The sequence below is a fragment of the Ammospiza caudacuta genome, chromosome 3 (genome assembly GCF_027887145.1).
Source record: "Ammospiza caudacuta isolate bAmmCau1 chromosome 3, bAmmCau1.pri, whole genome shotgun sequence".
Classification (NCBI taxonomy): domain Eukaryota; kingdom Metazoa; phylum Chordata; class Aves; order Passeriformes; family Passerellidae; genus Ammospiza; species Ammospiza caudacuta.
Window position 1 is genome coordinate 33,562,569 of NC_080595.1, and position 20,936 is coordinate 33,583,504.

Consider the following 20,936-nt stretch of genomic DNA (forward strand, 5'->3'; position numbering starts at 1 on the left):
AGTTAAATAGTTGATCTATGATAACCTGCCAGTTAAGGCTTCAGGCCTGTCTAAGTGGTGTGTACGTGACTGCAGAATGACAGAGGGCAATCAGTGCTTGCCGTGTTGGCACAAGGGTTTTTGAAGGGCACTGGAGTTTATGCTTCACTCTTTCTTATTTTTATCAGTGCACTCTGAAAATTTTTCACCTGTGTCACTATCAATTGCCTTTTTAGAATGCCCCTGGCCTGTTTCCAAGTTTTTTCATGGCTTTTCAGGTGGAAGGCAAGGAAAGGGAGAGAGAGCAAAAAATTTTGAAGTTGCTTCTGTTTAGCAGCAAACCCAGTAGTCATCTTTATTGTGTCTCTACATTATTTGTTACAGTAATACTAGATTTTCTGGTAGTGTCTTAACTGGATTGTGACTATAGGATAACAATGCTTTTTCATGAAGTTGTTACATAGTCTCTGCAAGGTCCTAAAGCTGTCAACTTGATTAATGAAATGAGAATAGATGTCTTTATTTTATATTTAGGGGAAGTAAAATATAGTTCAAACTTTGAAGGTACCTTGGCATTATTTGCATGTTTTAATAATGCTTGTTCAGCTCTGCTACAATTAGACAATTGGTTATTTGGACGGATGTTCTCACAGCTGGCTACTTCTTGTCTCCTAGTGGAGAATCACTGTCATAAAGTAGTTTCATGCTAGATATTGAGTAGGTGTTTTTAGCTGAATTCTGTGCATCTTGGAAAAACCGTCTCACTTACTTGAGACAATGCAGCTTTTCTGTGGTTTTGTTGACTTCCTTAGCATCTTGTATGTGAGCAGCTTTTAAGCTTGAGAGTTCTCTACTTAGAAATGTATGGAGGGCTTGCTCTGTCTCAGCTTCAGAGAAGGTACTCGATGCTGCTGAACAGTCACAGATGTCAGTTGCAGGAAATCTGGCTAGGAAGGAGAAGAGTAGCAGAAGGCAACAACTATGGTACTTCTGCCACTTGATCGCTCTTGCCTTCAATACAGTAGCAAGAGGGTGACAAAGTGGTTTGGCTTGCATGCATCCTCAGGGATGGGACAGTTGAGAAGTGATGGAGCACAGAGTCTGTTAATAACCTACCACACTTCAATGTTTTACGTTACTCTTTGTCTGCAATTTGTCTTGTGTTAGCTGTTCAGGGGAAACCTGCAAATGGACGGGAAATTTTGTGAATCTGAAAGTGTGCATGGTAGTTTTAAAGTGGAAAGATTTTTCAGTTGACTAAGCTTACTTTTTCACTTAGTTAAAATCCTTTCTACAAGATTCATGCAATTTCTGTTTTACTTGTGGGGTTTGACCAGGAACTAGATGTGGTACAGGACTGAAAAGATGATTGGAGAATGACTGAAGCAGTATCTGTTCTACTTTCTGTCAGTTAGTGGTTGGAAGCTCCCTTGGTAAGAAAGCCCCTTCTGTGTACTTACTACTGTAAGTGCTACTACTACTGTAGTGCGAAATGTATTAAAATAGCAGAAGATTGTGTTCTCTTGCATATGTTGTGTATATGGTTTTTAATGTTATTTGTGTTATTTTTAATGTTATACAATTACTGCAAATAAAAAGGGGACACAACTGTGTTTAAGAAATGTTCTAATGTGCAGCTATCTTTTAGCAGCAAACTGATGTAATTGCCAGTATAATACACTCACCCAGCTCTAGGCAAACCAAGCTATTACGGGTCTGAGAGTGTCTAGGTCAGACTGTTTCCTAGTCTGTTATCTCAGTTACTGATTACTCTTCTTTCTATATGCCAGCAGATCTCTATATTTGAAAACATTTGTTCAGAGCAGCCTCCACTCTTTCCCCAGTCCTCCTCAAAGATCAGTCTTCAGTCAATCTAGTGTTGAAGAGATTTATAGTAAGTAACATAAAAACATTTTATTTCAGGTTAAACCCTGGATAATAACAGAAGTCTTAAAGCTAAGAGCCTTTCTGTGGCAGGTTTTTGCCCTTGTAAGATCCCTTAAGATAAACCCATCACTTTGCTAGTCATACAGAGCATCCTGTCCCTGTTGACATTGGAAGCATGCCTTGCCTTGCCTCCTCCTCCTGCTGCCTGATACAGGAATGATATAGGGATGTAGACTGGTGTGGTTGAAGTTATGAAAAGTTTTTTGTTGACCCTGGAAACATGGTTGTTTGTTTGGATTACCAAGGTGGCTTAAGTGAAGGCACTACCCTAAAGAGTTAATAGCCAACAGTGTGTCTTTTTCTTGTTCCTGTTCTGTAGTTCTTAAGTCTACCTGATTAAAAACGTTATTACAAGTAGTACTCTGCTCCGCCCAACTGATCACTTTCAGTTTTTTTATTTGATGCTGTTGGGACAAGCAAGATTTTTATTCTAGCATGTCTAAGCTCATTGAATTGTTAGACAAGTAAGTTGTTAGGATAGGTTGTTAAATAGGAAATGAGGTGTGTGGTGCTACTAGCTTGCTTCAGCAGCAGCCTCTAGCATGTGTTCAGAGAAACAGGACCTTTAAAGTTGTGTTGAAATTTGGGGATGCAATACAAAAGTGCTTGTGAAACCAAAAGTCTATGGCATTTTCCTCCTGGTGCCTAAGAAACCAAATAGTTTTTAGAGCGTTCTTAACAAGTAGCTTTCTGTAAATTTCTTAACCTGAAGCATATTTTAATGCATGGCTATAAATGGGAGCAAATGTAGTATGCAGTGTTACTTTATGCTTCAGTTCACCCACTGAGTTGAGAAGTTTATTGGGCCTCTGTAAGCAAAGCTGTCAAGTTTAGATCACTTGTGTTTTGACTTGTTCTAATTAACTGTTCTTATACACTGAGAGCATGGCAGGTTGGGGGGGAGGGGGTGTTGGGAAGCTTCATTTTAAACTCAGTTTCCTCTTCTACTTCTCCTGTGTAATATCGACATTTTCTGTCCAACCCCTCTGCATCTTATAAATTCATCTCAGTAAACTGTGTTTTTATTGACAATAGGACTGTTTTGGTTTCATTTAAATCTACTTAAATCAATTGCTACTGAACTGAAATGTATTATTTTGGAAACAGACTGCTCCATGGGTTACCATCTGCTTATGCAATCGGTACCAGCTCTGTTGCAAGAGTCTCATGCAAACACTGTCTTGGTCTAGCCCTGCCTAACACAGGTCACCAGCTGGTGTGAGGGCTTGATTAAACTCTTGACTCTTCTGCTTCCACTTTCTTATCTCTGAAATGGGGACAACAGCATTTTCCAAAGCCCTTCTAAAGGGGAGTTGGCTACATTAGTCACCATGTATGTATTCAGATAGGAAGGAAGCCTAATCTGGTATTACAGATTATTCCCGTGTCTAAATTTCAGCTGATGCAACATAAAAGTTGTCAAAATACTTTTTATTTTTCTTTTCTCCATCCAAGGCAAAGTGTGTTATAAGCATTTTGAAACAGAAGTCTACCAAATTAAGCTATACTAATGAAACCTATGACATAGTCTGATAGGTTTTATTTCTGAATGAGTGTGTTGGTAAATCAGTGAAAAGTAGGGACACTCAGCATCTGCAGAACAGCTGCAGTTCTCATGCAGCAATAACCTTTAGTTAATTTGTCTTCAGAACATGTCTATGTGGAACTTGGGAAAGTGAAAAGGAAACATTTCTATTACTGCATTAATCAAAAGAGCAAGGGAATGCTGGTAAAGCACTGAATATGCTTTTCATCAAAATAGTTTATTAAGTAGTTCATAAAACTGGACTCTGGTCCTGAAATTAATAGGGGAAAAATATAAACTGCTAAATTCTGTAGTCATGATCTGTCAAAAAAGCCAGATGCCTCTTGAAAACAGTTGGTATTTACATCCATTGCACAGAAATCAAAAGGGGAAATAAAATTAAGCAACATCAGTTTGCTGAAGCATAGGATCTGCAAGTATCACAAATAGGGAAGCTTCAGTATTCAACTCTGCAATGACAAAATAGTTCCAGTTAACTTATTTGCTGAATTAAGAGTTTCACGTATTATTTAACTGTGCAGAAGGTCACAAAAGGAAATAACCTTGTTGATCTCTTTCCATTAATATCCCTCACATTGTTTGTCCTATGAATTATGACTTATGGGAAAATTAACTGTCCATGCTATACATCATACACAAGCAAGTCTTAAACAGTGTATGCTGTAAAAATATTGACATGCCTCCAAGAGGTTAATTTCCCTACACATTAGACCTTTTTTTTCCAAAGGAAACAGTAACACCTATTTGAACTGCATAATAGAAATAGAACACCAGTTGTTGAAATTGGTTTTTTATGGACTCATACCACCTAAATCTCAATGACTTCATGTTTCACTCTAAAATAGAAACTACTCCAAAAGTTGGGGGTTATTGCAGAATTAATTAATTTTCTCATCACAGTAATTTACCCCATGTCTTCTATTTTATACATCTGGGCCAGGAGGTCTCTAATCAAGCATGTTGTTAGCTAATTGTTATGTCAAAGCAAAATTAGCAGCAGGACAGCAGTGGTTGGTAGTGAGGGATTATTCATTCAAATGTAATCGTTCAATTTGCCAAAACCCCTCAAAATTCACCATGTGGCATCTTAAAACTGCTTGGTTTCTGATCAGTGGTGTTACATTCACTTTCTCTTCAAGGCTTGTTTGCATGCTTGATTTCATGGTGTAGAAAGAGCAATAAATGTTTTCAAAGGCCTGACTACTCTGTTTTTCTATCAATTCACGTGGTGGCTTGGCCTCAATTTGCCTTAGAGAGGATCTGTGCTTAGGTCCAGCCCTGTTTGGGCTGAACATCCTTCTGTGATTTTATTCTTGAATTTTACTGCATGGAAAATGAAGCCTCAGATTTAGGACATTCCTTTCATTAAAGGTAGTGTGGGAAAGCAATGGGAAGTTTCCACAAGGATGGAGAAAGGCAAAACATAGAACTCATTGCAGACCATGAAATCAATAAGTATTATCTAAATCATGTCTGGGCAGACTATAACAGGTTCCACAAACACTCCTGTACACCATGTGAGGACTTTTTAGAAAACATGTGTGTGTGTTTTGACTGAAAATGTCTTATACTGCCTATTTTTTAAACACTGTTTTGTAAAATAGATGCTTATGATGGAAAGCTGCAAAGACAAATGTAACTCTTGCATTGCTTCTTACAAAGCAAAAGAAAAAAAAAATAGAATGGTTTGTGTTGGAAGGAGCCTTAAAGATAATCCAGTTCCAACCCCCTTGCCATGGGCAGGGATACCTCTCACTGGACCATGTTGCTGAGATTCCATGTTGCTGTGTTCTGTTTCCATTGTCAGATGGAATATTTCCATGCAAAATGTGCTTAATCTGAAGAGGACAGCTCTTGTGTTATGTCTGTAGCTGTAGACGTAACAGCCATCTGTAAACCTTCAGTAGAATAGCACTTGGTACAAATAAGGAGTGCAAATTATCATTACAAAATCAGTGATCTTGACTTGTACTTCTTTTCCATGTGGCCTTAAGATAAGGCTTCACAAAGTCACAATGTCAGTAGGGTAATGCATCCACTTTGTAGAAGTGCTAGTATATTCAGTAAAGGAAATTATATGTATTTTGTATGGCTCAAACCTTACTTAAAGTCCTTCTTGTTAGAAGTCTGTCAGGAGAAAAAATTAATCAAGCTCGTGCTGCAAAAGTATTAGTCTTCTGTTTATCAGTAGTTTCTTTCCAAGTAATTTGTTTTGCTCTTCACCATTTATGTCTTGCGCACTGTGTCCGTCCTTGAGGAAGAGCTCCTGCACACCTTTCAATGGAGCCACAGAAAATGGTAGAAGAATAAACACTTTCTCCCAACATGTCTCTGAAGAACTCCTCCTCTCCTACTAAGAGGATTTAACTAAGGACAAAAATATGCTCCTCAGTGCACTATAGTAGTAATAAGGATTCCAGATCCAAAATCTTACCTCTAACACCACATTGCAGAAATATTTACATTAGCTAAACCAATCACTGTAAATCTGGACCTTGGTTTGGGCAAGGAGGTTCTTATACACTACCATGCTGAATGCTTTGATTAACAGCTACTGCCTGATTGAGAGCCTGTTTTACTTTGCAGCTTAGTTCCATTCAGACTTATTTTTTTGTTGTTTATTCCTATACCAAACTGGATTTTTGTTTAAATGGTTTTTGTTTGAGGTCTTGCTTTATAGTTTCTGATACAGTAAAAAGAAAGCAGCACTATCTCCTCTCACCCTTTATTTTTGCAGTACAACTTGCTTATCTTCTTTAAATAAAATTGATGACAAAACCTATGTTGTTCTCAAGGGCAGTGAGGTCCAGTTTCAAGATACGGAAGTTTTGGAGTTCTCCTCTTACTGCAGGCTAATTAAAGGAGGATTTAAGTTTACAGCCTAGACTGAAGTAGGAAATTAAAGAAACTAGATGAGTTTCAAACTGTATTTTGCTACTCTGTTGTGCCTATAATTGAACTAAGTCAAATGGTTTTCCGTGGTTCTCTTCTACAGGCGGGCACCTTCTGTTATTAAATGGAGAACCTTTCCTGGAACTGTTTTTCTGTTAATTTTCAGATACTGCAGAAGTTGGGAAGCTAGGAGGGCTAAGTTTGATCTCCACCCATTTGTTTGTCCCACAGGAGATAATTCTCTCATCATTTCAATCAGGATTATTTGCCAAGATATTTTCCACTAACTTTAAAACTCTCTCTAAGTCTTTGTTCTCCATGCCAAGTGACACAAAAAAAACTGTGCACTTGCATCTTGGGAAGCATCATATCCTCAGGAAAGCTCTCTTGATTAGGTTTATTACTCAGCTGTAACTTTCCCTGCAAAACTCAAGCATATCAATGCACTTTGTGATGTTTGTGTCCACCAGGGAAGGAAAAGGTGGTGGTGCTAGTTACCAGCACTGACTGAGCAGCTAATCTTGCAGAACATTACACAATACTAAGACTGTTTCTCCAAGTAGAAGCAATCCTAGGGATTTTTGTAGATAGAGTAGAATTCATTGCAGTGATCAGCATTTACACCTATATGAATTACTAAAATGGCCAGCACATGAATGTCTGTTTTAATTGGGGGGTAGGATGTGGTGAGTGGAGTGTGTGCAGGGGAAAGTAAGGAAAAAAATATTCAATATAGCAAATGCTGGCACTATAGAGTGCCATAAAATTTTTATCATTGAGTCTTATGTATCCCGTTTGATGCTGCTCATGCTTTGTCTAATTTTGATTATCCATTCAAGCAGGGAATAGCTGCCAGGATTATTTACCTTTTCTGTTTCCAAACAATTATGTGGAATTAATTTATCTGTAAACTCACAGTTTGTCTCCACTGGACTGTGTCCTGAAGTTTCCAGACTCATAAATATTATATTTAAGCCACAATTAGAGTTTTATGTGTCTTTCAGGTTCAGGCATGTAAAGAGATGGTTCTTTACATTTCCTCCAAATTCATGATTTATTGCATGGCCTTCAGATAACAAGCTAAAACCAGAGCAGAACATATATCTTCTAAATTTGTATGTAAAATTTCCCCCCCTTCTTGTCTCTGACTAATGAGAGCTATTTCTGGATAATAAATTAAGATTGAAGAGCATGATTTCTGCTGTCTAATATGAGTTAATTAACAGATTGCCTTTCTAAAGGATCACTTAGTCTGATTAAATTGTAATTGAAAAACAAGAAAAACAGATGAGCACTTAAAAGACTGAAATAAGGAGTGTTTCTGCCTGTGACAAATGTGCATTCTCTACCCTCATTCATTTTACCAACTAGGAAGCAGAAGAGTAAGAGGATACAAAGAGAGGTGCTTGTGCCTGTATTACTGTCTTCAGTGAGACTGCCCTTTGCATGTTAAATCAATTTCTTCCTCTCTTCACTGGGTTGTCAGCAGTTATGGATTAACTAAGCCAAGTGCCTGGTCTCTGTTACAAATTCATCATTTTAGCATTGTTCCCACAGACACTCTGCACTTGCAAAAACAAAAAACCCAGAAGGAAAAAATCCTGAAATACCCAGATTGAAATTTGTCACTCTGTTTCTTTTGAGACTCAGTCCACTGAAGAACTTTCTGCATTGTTTAACATGTGTATAATTGGTGCTGTGTTAAAATAGTGGTGCTGAAGATAAAGGGTGGAAAAATACTATCTATCATCAGTGCCTGGGAGAAGGTGTGGGAAAACTATTTTCCATTTGGCAGAATGGTTAGAAAGCAGGTCTGTTCTGCAAAGTCAGGACAGATTCTTAAGCTACTACTCTTAATAAAGGTAGGGAGGTGTGACAGTATTATCTCTTATGTTTTATTTATAATGGCATTGTATCTAACCACAAATTCTTCTGAAAAACTTCACTCACACACATTTTTGGAAGGTCCTGGAGACTGTATGAAATAGCAAAATGTGGTGGGTTGATACTGGCTGGATGCCAGGCACTTCCCTCCGCAACGGGACAGGAGAGAGAAAATACAGGGAAAAGTTTGTGAGTTGAGATAAGGACAGGGAGAGATCACACACCAATTACCATCACAGGCAAAACAGTTTCAACTTGGGGATATTAACTGAATTTATTACTAACAAAATCAGAGCAGGATGATGAAAAGTAAAATAAATCTTAAAAAAAACCTTCCCCTTGAACTCCTCCCTCCTTCACAGGCTCTACCTCCTCCCACTCAGTGGCTCAGGGAGATGGGGAATGGGGTGCCATGGTCAGCTCATCACACTGCTGGCACTGCTCAGGGAGAGGAGCTGTTCCCCTGCCCTGCCATGGGGTCCCTCCCACAGCTCTCCATGAACTGCTCCAGCCCGAGTCTGTCCCATGGACAGCAGCTCTCTCTGAACTCTGCATGGGGGTCACCCTTCATGGGGCTCAGTCCTTCAGGCACAGCAGCTCTCTCTGAACTCTGCATGGGGGTCACCCTTCATGGGGCTCAGTCCTTCAGGCACAGCAGCTCTCTCTGAACTCTGCATGGGGGTCACCCTTCATGGGGCTCAGTCCTTCAGGCACAGCAGCTCTCTCTGAACTCTGCATGGGGGTCACCCTTCATGGGGCTCAGTCCTTCAGGCACAGCCTCCTCCAGCATGGGTGCCCCACAGGTCCTACCAGGAAACCTGCTCCAGAGTGAGCTCTCTCCATGGGTCTGCACGTTCCTGCCAGGACCCTGCTCCAGCACGGGCCTCCCTGGGGTCACAGCCTCCTTTGGGCATCCAGCTGCTCTGCTGTGGGGCTGCTCCACAGGCTGCAGGTGGATCTCTGCATCCCCAGGGACCTCCATGGGCTGCAGGGGCACAGCTGCTCCACCATGGTCTGCACCAGGGGCTGCAGGGGAACCTCAGCTCCAGAGCCTGGAGCATCTCTGCCTCTCCTTCTGCACTGACCTTGGTGTCTGCAGAGCTGTTCCTCCCACATTCTCACTCCTCTCTGCTCTGGCTGCAGTTTCATTGGAGCAATACCATTTTTTTTCCTTTTTAACTGCATTATTATAGAGATGTTGCCATCATTTTTGATAGGTCCAGCCTTGGCCAGTGGCACATCCATCTTGGAACTAACTGGCTGGCATTGGCTCTGCTGGACATGGAGGAAGCTTCAAGCAGATTATCACATAAGCCACCCCTGCAGCCCCCCAAGCTACCAAAGTGTGGCCACAAAAACACAATGGATTCACTAACCTGTAGCAAGGATGCTGTTGTTTAAATACTCTTTGCGTTTACAGGTGATTCTGGGATTGGGTAGTGTGAATTTTAAGAACAGCTAATGTGATAGAACTTCAGATGCAGATAAGAGTTCACTGGCATATCCAGCAAACTCTTTTGCAGAGAGATTTTGGAGCTCATGTTGAGCAGTTCCAGTTTGCTTTGGGGAATGTCAGTGTTCTTCCTTGGTTCTGAGCATGTAAATAAACCTTATAGAAGCTTCCTCAGAATTACACTAAATAGTGAATATTCTCAAGTGTAAAGGTAGGTGTGTAGGATTAAGATGTCAATGTTTTCTAATCCTCTCCAAACTCAGTTGCACCCTTTGAAGGACACACACAGGGCTTCCTTACAGCGCAGTGATGCAGTTGTTTAGTCAAGTGTATTTTCTCTCTGGTAAAGACCATTTCCATGTTTCTCTGTGTTTGATAGTATCTTGTTTGGTAGTTTCTTGTCTTTGGTGTTCTTACTGGACAGCCTGTTCTGTACTGGTTTATCAGTAAATTAAAAGAGATGTTGAGCTCTAATCCACAGTTTTCTTCATAGCATGTACTTAATTACTTTCATTGGAATCTGCTTTCAAAGTCCAGTGAAGGACAAGGTTTTCCACTCTGTGCTTTCTCCACCTAAATGGAAATAATAAAATATTGCAATAAAACTAGCAAGACTGCTTAAAAAGAAAGTGCCAGCCACATCTAAGTCTCAGAACAGGAGGTTTCCCACTTAAAAACAAATCAAAAATGAATTGTGGCAAAATGACTTAAATAAGAAATCAAGAACAAGACATGTAAAGAAATCTTCTGGGTATTCTGTGTTCTAAACTAACAGCCAAAAATGATGCCTAATTTGCTGTCTGTTGTATCACAAAACTATGCAGAGTGAAAACCAGGCATGTATTTACATGCATTCTTTAACTATCAGGCTCAGATGTAGGGACAGCTTTGTATGAAGTGGCATGTGCTGGAAGCTCAGTTAGGTAAGAAAAAATCTGCTTAGGTGAAGGCACAAGTTCCTGACAGACCAAAGTAAAGCATAATGAAGGGAAAGCAATAGTGAGTCTTGGTTCTGTAATTAATTTATGCATTGAGAAGCACTGTTGCATGAACAGAATGAAACACTGAGAAGTTGGCTGGGTAAATGAAGAATCAACAAGATTAGCCAAACTCTTTCTGCAGAGCAAGTTCAATCTTGTTATATAACCTTTTGGGTAAAGTATGTTATATACAATGCATTCAAACTCTATATATACCCTTCTGGTTTGTATGCTGTAAGATACTGGTGCATCATTTAAAGTCACTTGTAGCAAATTTAAATATCTTTTATAATTGTCTTATTAAAAGCACACAAATAAACAAAAAACACTGACATGTTGAAACAGTTTTAAAAAAACAGCAAAACCCCTTTCAGTTCTTCTTTTTCCCAAGACTGTGAAAAAGTGAGAAGATAATATTCTATTTGCTGTATTGATAAAAGTGTGAAAATATCATCTCATTCTGGATTAAATCTTGCTATTGTTGGAAAAAAACTCTTCCCTTGAAGTATGTTAATCCATGTTTTGCCAGGATTTTTTTCCCACACTGGGAATTTTCAAAACTTTGTCTTTTGATAAGAGAACTATATTTTAAGACTAAACTGTTGATTGAAAAATGCAAAATATGTGTGCACTTGCTATAGCACTTGCACTGCATTTATAAAGTGATTGGTTATGACAGCAAGGGGAAAACTTCTCCCCTGCTGTTTGTAGTTGATCTACATTGGAATGTAAACCTGAGGAATAACACTTGCTTTCCAGGGTTTGTTTTTATTTTTTTCTTCTATTTCTATTCATACATAAAGGAGAAGGAATGCTATATAGTCTAGTGATCTCTCTAGATTTTGCATAAACTTCATGTATTCTTTTGGTTATGTGTGTTATTTACATCTGTCAACATCAAGCATGAAGCTTGTAGAGTTTCTGTTCTTCTAGAAGTGAAAGTTAACATTATTCCCTCAATGATTATTTCCTATTTTTTGTTTCAGTTTCAACTTTGACCTTGTGGTAGGCAGCTACTGTCGACAACCCCATTGTCCTGTTAGAAACAAGACATTTCTGCCTTGGATTTTGTTTGTTAAAACAGACTATCTATACAAGTTCTAGGATTATCAAGAGTCTTGCAGAACCTAGTTTAACATAGGCCAGCTGGGTATTCACTCCTTTATGCTTAGCTGATCCGGAACCAAACTTGTGTAGTCAACCAGTGTCCTCTTCACTTAATGTGGAACTTATTAATTCCCACCATCCTCCTATACTGCAGGTGCTGCTGACTCATATCCTGCACCTCTTGCTTCCAGCTCAACTCTCTGCATAGGTCAGTAAAGGACAGTAAAACTTTCACAGGTTAGCAAGACACAAGGGTGTTGCCTGTCAGACTGAGACAATGTGGTTCATTTGTCTTATTTTTCTTTCTCAGAAAAGGTCGCAAACCATTCCCCACAGAAGAGAAGTAGGAAATCCAGGACTCAGCTAAAAGACTTCTTTTACATCTGGCATGGTTCTTGCCCTGACAAACATGAAATTCATACTGCAAACACAGATAATGCTGAGAGGGAAATGAGAGGTCAGCTATCCTAAGTCCTGCTGGTTTGTGTAATCCTGCAGAGACTGTCAAGTGGCAAAGGCAGCCTCAAGGGCTTGTCCACTTGGCTCCGTGTGCTGGCCCTGGTCATGTTGCCAGTGTGATTCCGATGGGAACGCGAGCAGTTAGGGTAGGTCTGTCATTACACTAGAGATGGCAATGAGAAAGGATGGCAGGAACCACAATTGTGTGCTTTTCTGGTGGCTTTGAGCTGCTCAGAAAGGGAGGATGGTTACTACCATGCTTTCCTGAGAACTCTTGCCTCCAGCAGATCACATATGAAATGTGCCAGGTGCTAAGTGGCAGAAACATGTCCAGAGAGGGTGCTGCTGTTTTGTATTCTAGGCTGTGTGAGGTTTTTGTATTCTAATCCTTAAAGAATTTTTTTTTCCTTTCCAAGAAGTGATGAGCTTCCATTTCTGTGCACTGACACATGTATAGCAGCCGCTCTAAAGATGACATGGGAATAGCTGATCTGTCTGCTGCCTCAGTGAAATTACTTCACCGTATGGGAATTCTCTCAGCTTTCTGCAGCTCTGCCACGTTGTGTCTCTGGCTACCAAAGTAAGCAGCGTGGCACAGCAGGATTTTCTTAGCAGTACTGCATCTGTCTTTGAAGTTGGGAAGAGAGGTGAAAAAATATATAGGTTAATATGAAGTCTTTGAAGAACTCAAACAGGAATTTTTAATAAAACATTACTTGTGTACACCTCATAGATCTAGACATGAAAAGTAATTGGGGAGAAAGAGTTTTTTATTCATTGGTAAAAACATTAGTTGCATAGTTGGCTTCACTTTCCCCTTCCTTACCCAAAACCCAAGCTGCCAAGGTATTCCGGAGAGGAAAATATTTTCTCTGATGGACAGTATCTTCCATTCAGTTGGGGCACATTGGGGGTGCAGAGTGAAAGCCAATCACCTTCAGTATCTACCTTGTTTGTTGCTTTCTCTTTCTCCAGTGATTATAACTCAAAATAATAAATTATGCTGTTTAGTATTACATTACATATATATTTGTTGTTTAACAACTAAATACAGAAACTTACACAGTAGTTGAGCTATGACAGCTGTAAGCCAGGATTAATATATTCTAGTTTGACTGTGAATTTACAACTTGATCTAGCTATAAAGTACTTACAAAATTCAGACTGTGCCTGTGTCTGTGAAATAGCTTCTGCTACTTTTAATGTGTAAGCAGACATCAAAGTAAAGTATGCCAACAGGACAGGAAACTTCCACCCATGGCCACTGTGCTGCCTGTCTGCATAATGAGTCTGAGGATGCTGTCCTGTCAGTTTAGCTGTGACCACCCACAGGCCTTTTTCCTTCAAAAGGGTTACTGGCTGAGAGGGTTTCTTTTCTCTTTATATACATGTACTCAATCCTGGGGCAATATTATCCAGGTCAGCAGAACTTTATAATATATATCTGATCTGGGAGTCTTAACATGTGACTCAGGTTTTTTTTATTATTGGAAAGATATCCATTAACAATTAAATATGTTTTTATTGCATCTAAAAATAAGATTATTATAAACAGCTGAGTGCTACTGTAACTTTATAGCTGGAGCCAGAAAACCTAAATCACTGTAAAAGCCATGTGGGACGAGGGTATGCAATTAGCATGGCATGAATTTTAACTGTTTATGTAGTTTTAAAGTCACTATGAATTCCTTTAGGCTTTTTGTTCGTACAGTTGCTTGTATCACTTCACCTATCTGTTTAGCCCTGCTGCTACTGGATTTGGTTAAAAACTGAAATCTTGTTAAAGATGAACAGCAGTATACTGTTCATCTGATAGTTTAAATTTAAAATTTATTACCCTGGATAATTTTATTGTGATTGGCTAATTGTCAGTATTATACATACCTATGATTAGATAACTACTGCACTTCTCTGGTTTCTTCAAATTGTATTTAGATGTCAGTGTGAAAAAAGATTACCATTAAAGCTTTTTCATTTCTTGTAGGAAAGTCTCTAAAGTACTTGGTAGATTCTAAATTCAGTGTTTTTCAGTGCACGAAATCTTTGCATCCATGTTGATAAAACAACTTGAGAAAGAAGCAAAATTACTCCTATGTTCTCTTGGAGTCAGAAGTGAGGACAAAGCCTAGGAGTCCTCAAAGGATGCATCAGTTCTTGCTTTAATGGATTCAGCTTTCAGAAGCTGTGATTGTCCATTACATTGTAATACTCTTGGGAGTAGAATGAAAGCCATTGGGTGTAATTTCAGGCTTAATAGTTCAATTACATCTCCTTTCTTGTGGAAAAACAGCATTTCAAAAGACAATTGTTCATACCACTGGGAGAACCTTAAAGCTGCCATTAGACCTGGATGTGACATCCCAGGGAATGCTTTGAATAACACGGGAGGCTTTAGCCTCTTCAAAAGAGACCTGGCTCTGAGCAGTATCTGGCTCTTCTTCCTCTATGTAATAGGGTGCCTGTGGGGCAGGATCTGTTGCTCTAGTTCACATATTGTCAGTTTATTGTCTTCTGTCTTCAGTCTGGTGTGTCTGTCTATCTGGCCACAAATACCTCAGAAGTCCTTTTTCTTCCTCTTGCTTATTGTCATCAGACCCAACTGTTCCTTACTAGAGTCTCTTAAGATTTTCTTGCACTCCTTAACACTTAGAATAAAATCAGTAATGGTGTGTGACCTATATGGGCCAAGACTTCTCCTTGCTATTTTTAAATGTTTTGAGAACTTTCCAGCCCTACTCTTACTCATATGGGGGGAATTCAAGTGGCAGGTGCCTGAAACACTCCTGCCTTTATCAGTATGAACTTTCTTGAGGTGAGACCTAAGGCGATGTATAAATTATAAGTTAGTTATTTTCAGCTTTTGCATTTGTGCATACTTGAAAAAGTATTTTAAAAATACGTCTCTCAAGATACTAACACTTGCACCACCTACCCTCTTCTTCCTCTTCTTCCTTGCCTTGTTTTTTACAATCCAAAGACTTTTTGGTGGAAGTTTTCTGTAGTTTAGGAAATCAAGCACAGCCAACCTGGGGCATTCTATATCCTCACATATGAAAACAAAGGCATCTCTGACATTTGAGCCTAACAGATTTGCCAAGCAAAAGAACACAACCATGTTTGCTGTTCAGTTGTATAGTGTCCACTCACTTTTTTTTTTTTTTTTTTTTTTTTTGAGCCAGAACCTTTAATTATTTCAGTATGGGCAAAAGTTAAGCTGCTTGGAAAGCAGCTACATATTTCCCACAGCACCAAAGCTATATAAGCATGTTTTGTGACTTTGTTCCTGCAGCTGGGATGCATATAGCACATTCAGACTTATTGCAGGCATAAAGTAACTTAGAAGTCTGGACTATCGATCTTATATAATTGTGTGCTAATAGCCAATAGCTGTGTGCAAATAGGGACAGGAAGAGGGTGTCAGCTGTGTCTGGAGAATTATCTCTGGTTCACCATACCAAGGGTTCATATAACTTGTGGAGCTGGCCATCTCCCCCAGAGTGTTAGCTGCCTGGCTGCAAAGGGCAGCTGTGTGCCACTCAGTCCAGCAGCTCCTTCCCCTCAGATCTGGGACCTCTTCAGACCTCCAGACCTCAAATCCTGGCAGGTCTTGACATACTCGTATGTACTGGGAAGCTGAGCTCGTGAGGTCAGGCCAAGGTGGATTAATGCAGTGAGATAATGGGAGTGGATAGTTCACTGGGTCTCTTGGAGATCTCTTGCTTTGTGAGGAAACAATAACTAAAAAATATCCAAGTCTGATTATGGAATGGAGAATGACTGGAAAACTGGCTCTTAGTGTAACATTTAGGCAATAGAAGAAGTCAGGGCATCTTTTCAAGAATAATAGATAACAGATTGTGTTTTTGAGGTGATTTGGATGTCCTTTGGGACTTTCAGGAAGTTCCTTCGCAGACCATGGCAGAAATGAGTGATTGTACTTTGATTGGTTTCTTCTCAGATGAGCTCTTGTGATACTTTTTTTTTTTTTTGGAAGAGGGTTTGTGTGTTTTACTTGCCTGCTCTCAAAACATTGTGTGTTTTACTTGCCTGCCCTCAACCTGCCTGTTTTAGGGCTGCTTCTCATTTGTACACCACTTTCTCATGATAAATGAGTGCCTTGGTGAGAACTCTGTCCCTCTTCTATCCAGAGCCTGTAGGCTGTGGAAAGACACTGCATCCAGTTTTACACACACTTTGACTTTACCAGGAGAAAAAAAAATCGAGTTCTTTACCTTCATTCACTTTCAATGCTTCTCCTTTTATCTCCTGGAACAGCCTGGAACAACACATAACAGTGTGTTGAAAGTGCATTTTTAATTAAATCATGTGCATCTTGTATATGTACAATACATTCACTTTGAGGGCATTTTTATTACAGTAGGAGGGTGGTAATATGTACTAAGTCTCAAGAATAATTAAAACTTGTGTTAACTTGTGTATGTTTGTATGTAGTGATTGAACTTTGTGTTCTCTGCTGGGTCCAAGATCAGATCTTAATCAAGTAGAAAGGAAGGAAAGGGTGATGGGGGAAGGAAGAGTTGGTTGTTACCTTTAAAAGTTCTTGCCAGTTTAATATAAACATCATGTTTATTTCTAAAAAAATTTTTTTTTAAAGTATATTGCTTCCAGTTTTTTAAATATTTAGCTGCAGATAGTTTTTTATGTTCAACACTTACTGAGGGAGAAATGCATACAGTGGGTAACATTATAAATCAACATTTGGAAATATCTTCACCTTTCCTGTCTGTTGATGTTGCCTCAGAGTTTTGTTCGGTGTTTACACTGAAGGGAAAAAAGCAGAGTAACGTGGTAAGGTTTTAACCTGCATCATGATGCTACAGGGCAAACATTTAAATAACTTGAGATTTCCGAGAGGGAATGTGGTATATCTGTTTGGTTTTTTCCTTTTACTTTGGGGAGGTAGAAATGCGCTCCAGAATCAGCGAGATGCAAGGCTTTGGTCTGAAACTTGCAATTTCTGCACAAAATAAGAATTACTGCTTTGCATTTATCACGACATACCAGATTCCAGCGTGGGAGAAGAAAAGGGCCTGATTCAAGGACAATGATTGGAATCCTGTTGCATGAAATGCTTTGAAAAAAATGTTAATTTCTCTGTCTTTGAAAAGTACAGTTTTAAGTGTTTGCTTTTAGATGGTTTGACTTCGTTAGAGACAGCAGGTGAATTAACATGAATCACATGAGCTTTGCCAAGGATTCTATGACATTCATACCCAAATCAAGCTGAGGCATGTAACAGTGTTTTGAAATGGATAGTAGTTCTGAAGACGTCCCTAATATTAAACCAAATTCAAGATCTGCACTGGAGGTTAAATGCTAGTTCAGTTTGCAGGAGTGTTATTTGCTCTCTGGAAGACATCTATTTGTTTTAAACTTGTAAGTCAAGTAAAAGTTTATCTGATTGAAACTCCCTATTGAAATGTCGGAGCACCTGAATTAATTTTTCTTATGTGAAGAAAGTTTTTAGTATTTCATAAAATTATTGTTATTGAATATACTAGGGCAGCCTTCACAAAAAACTCAAGAGATTATTTTGAAAGTATGAGCTAAGGGGGAAAACGTGAGAGGGACAGACACATTTTTTTTTAGGCTGCCAGGATTTTACAAGATTGCTTGTTACTTTTTCCTTACAGATTGTGTCAGACGCTGCTGGACAGGGGGTTGCCATCACTGGGAACAATACTTTTAACAACTGGAATTGGCCTAATGCTGTGATCTTTGCTGCTACTGTGATCACGACAATCGGTAAATATTTACTATGTCAACCTTTCTATCTGTAGTTCTCTGTAGGCTCTACTGTTTTTGTAGTCTCCCATTTCTGTGTCAAGGTAGCCACCGAATAGAGTCCCCTGGCTGGAGCTGCCTAAAGTGTGTGTTCACCTGCAGATTCATGGAGGAAAAAACCAAGGGCTTTGGCACCCTCTCCATGTGTGTACAGAAGAGGGAAGTGTGCCTTTCCAATAAGTAATGGACTAAAGGTGCTGTTGGGGTTGGCTGGTGTCATTCCATTTCCATTGATTTATGCACTTAAATTTCCAAATCATAAAATTCCAAAACAAAAGCATAACAAAGCATTCCATTAAATGAATACCTAAAGCAAGTGCATATGAGGTTTTTGGATTGCTGTCTTGTTACACACACGTGTTCTCTTGAGCTACTACTAAATTATCAGTGTTCCTGGCTTGCAGAACTAACTATATTTTTTATCCACCTCTTAAAAAAAGGTGAAGCAGAGCAACTGTTGCTTTTTAAATATCACTACTGATTTGTCCTTATAAAGATCCTCTGCACTGGAAGACGTCTTTCTCCTGTGATATACAAGTTTTCAGAACTCAAAATCATTTTCCTTCTGCTTTTGCAGAAAAATCTTTGCTACATGGTGCTGTTACACACTTGTTGCACAATTAAAAAAAAAGGGAATGCAAAATAACCAGAGAAGACCAAATGTAGAAGTCTTACTGTTAAACTGTATGCTGTACTGTGGTTTTCTTTATTATTTAAAATTCACAATACCCAGCTTATATTATAACTTATGAAAAATGTTGAAGTCAATAACACTCCTAAATAAGAAGACTCTATCAGAAGTTCAGAATATAGGCTGCTGATTTTAGAGCCTGAATCTGCAATGCTCTCTTGGGTTCTATGACCAGCAAAGAACCAAATTCATTTGAAATATCTTGTACTTACTCGCCTTGCACTTAACTCACAAGCTCTTACCCTGCAAAGGTACCGCATCACAAGTTAAATGTGTATAGTGTATCTTTCACCAGGACCTAGCTTCAGGATGAATTTTGAGTTTCACTCTGTAAAATTAAATCAGTCAAGTTTTAACAATGCTGCTTAAGATTGGGACATCACATCAGAAGTTTTGAGATGAGCTTTATTTTCTATTTACCCATCTTGTCCAGAAAAATATTCACAAAATCTAGGGAACACAAAGTACAGTAATGGAATATGTGTTTGTTAGATTTGGAATGCATCCAGTTTCAGAAGATGGGCAGCTGAAGTAAAGTAATTCCCTTTTAGATGGTGAAGTAAGGAGTGCCCAACACAGTAGGAGCCCACACAGTGTTGTTTTGTGCACAGCTAGAATTGCCTTGGATTCTCTTCAGCCAGAACAGACGGAGGGTATGCTTATCTCTTCCAGGTTACGGAAATGTTTCCCCAAAGACACATGCTGGGCGTCTCTTCTGCATTTTTTATGGGCTTTTTGGAGTCCCTCTCTGCTTGACGTGGATCAGTGCTCTGGGGAAATTCTTTGGAGGACGTGCCAAGAGGCTGGGCCAGTTTCTGACGAAAAGAGGAGTCAGCCTGGTAAGCCCTTACTTGTTTACCCTTGAACTGTGTAGTTTTGATGCATGAATTAAGCTTGCATTTCATAACTTGCCTGCTTATCTTGTAGTAAATGAACACTTGCACAAATTTTCTCAAATGGTGTGCATTGAAAGAACTAAAAGAGGGATGGTATCTGATGTGTTAGTTCTGCAAGAAGTTTAGCAAAATGAGATCTCACAAAAACCTTTGGTACTACTTCTTATGTTAAAGACCTTTAGAACAAATGTACATGAGGCTCCATTTCACAGACGTTTCATTCAAGCTCCTCAGGCACAGGAATGATAATATGCTGTCCTGCTTGGCTCCCACCTGCCTGCATGCTAGCACAAATATTTCCTGCTGTGCAGTGAACCTACTGCAAAACAATATTTTGTTCTGTTACTGGCTTTTGCTTTTTGGTTTGTGGCATTTTGTTGGCTTTTTGGTGATGGTTTGTTTGGGTTTCTTTCTCCTCCCTTCCCCACTCTAAGTGAATCCTCAGTTCTAACTCTGCTCAGAAATGGGAGGCAGTGCAGGGTCAGAGTGCCTGGAGGGCACTGGGACTGCTTTAGGTCCTGCTTTCAGAATCAGAGCAAGAAATTTCTTGGGTTTGCACCTGAGAAGAGTGCAGAAAATAATGCACCTGAAAGTACAGGGTTTGCACCTGAAAATACAGAAAATAATAGTGAAATATGTGTGTATGTGGAGGTTTGTACAGAGGCTGGCATGAGGGACAAAGAGAAAGAAACAGAAATGGGAGAGAAACAACTTAAAATGCTTCTGATCTTCTGTCTTCAAATGAGTAAGAGGAAAATTAGAGGTACTGATGGCTTTTTAGACTAGAGTGCTATGTCCATATCCCATTCCAATTTATAAAATATTTGGGACTCCTTAAAATCTTCCAAGAACATGAAACAAAACTATGAGCAAATAATCCTTTTTGAGCAAGCAGTTGCAAGAATAGGGAGTTCTGCATAAAGGAAAAAAAAGGTGTGTTTACTTCAGTCACTTATAGGGACTTTTAATTATGGTAGCTAAATTGTTAGCACAAAACTGAAATATCTGGTACTGTCAGATGATTCTTGGTGCCATGGGTAGGAAAAAAAAATTGAGATCATTCCCTGACTTTTGCATTTTCTTTGCAGAGGAAAGCCCAAATTACATGCACGGCTATATTCATTGTTTGGGGTGTCTTGGTCCATCTGGTTATTCCTCCCTTTGTCTTCATGGTGACTGAAGGATGGAATTACATTGAAGGCCTCTATTTCTCATTCATCACTATCACCACCATAGGATTTGGAGATTTTGTTGCTGGTCAGTAATTGTATTTTATGTATTATTTTATTACATGCAC

The 20,936-nt window shown here is 39.2% G+C and overlaps 1 protein-coding gene across 1 annotated transcript in view; it reads left to right on the plus strand.

The window, feature by feature from the left end:
* KCNK5 (potassium two pore domain channel subfamily K member 5) overlaps positions 1–20,936 on the plus strand; it is a 34,804-nt gene that overhangs the window by 7,951 nt on the left and 5,917 nt on the right. Inside the window, exons 2-4 of the mRNA XM_058802457.1 lie at positions 17,902–18,013; positions 19,416–19,582; positions 20,728–20,896. Of these exons, the coding sequence (XP_058658440.1) occupies positions 17,902–18,013; positions 19,416–19,582; positions 20,728–20,896 (448 nt within the window). The remainder of the gene's footprint in view (positions 1–17,901; positions 18,014–19,415; positions 19,583–20,727; positions 20,897–20,936) is intronic.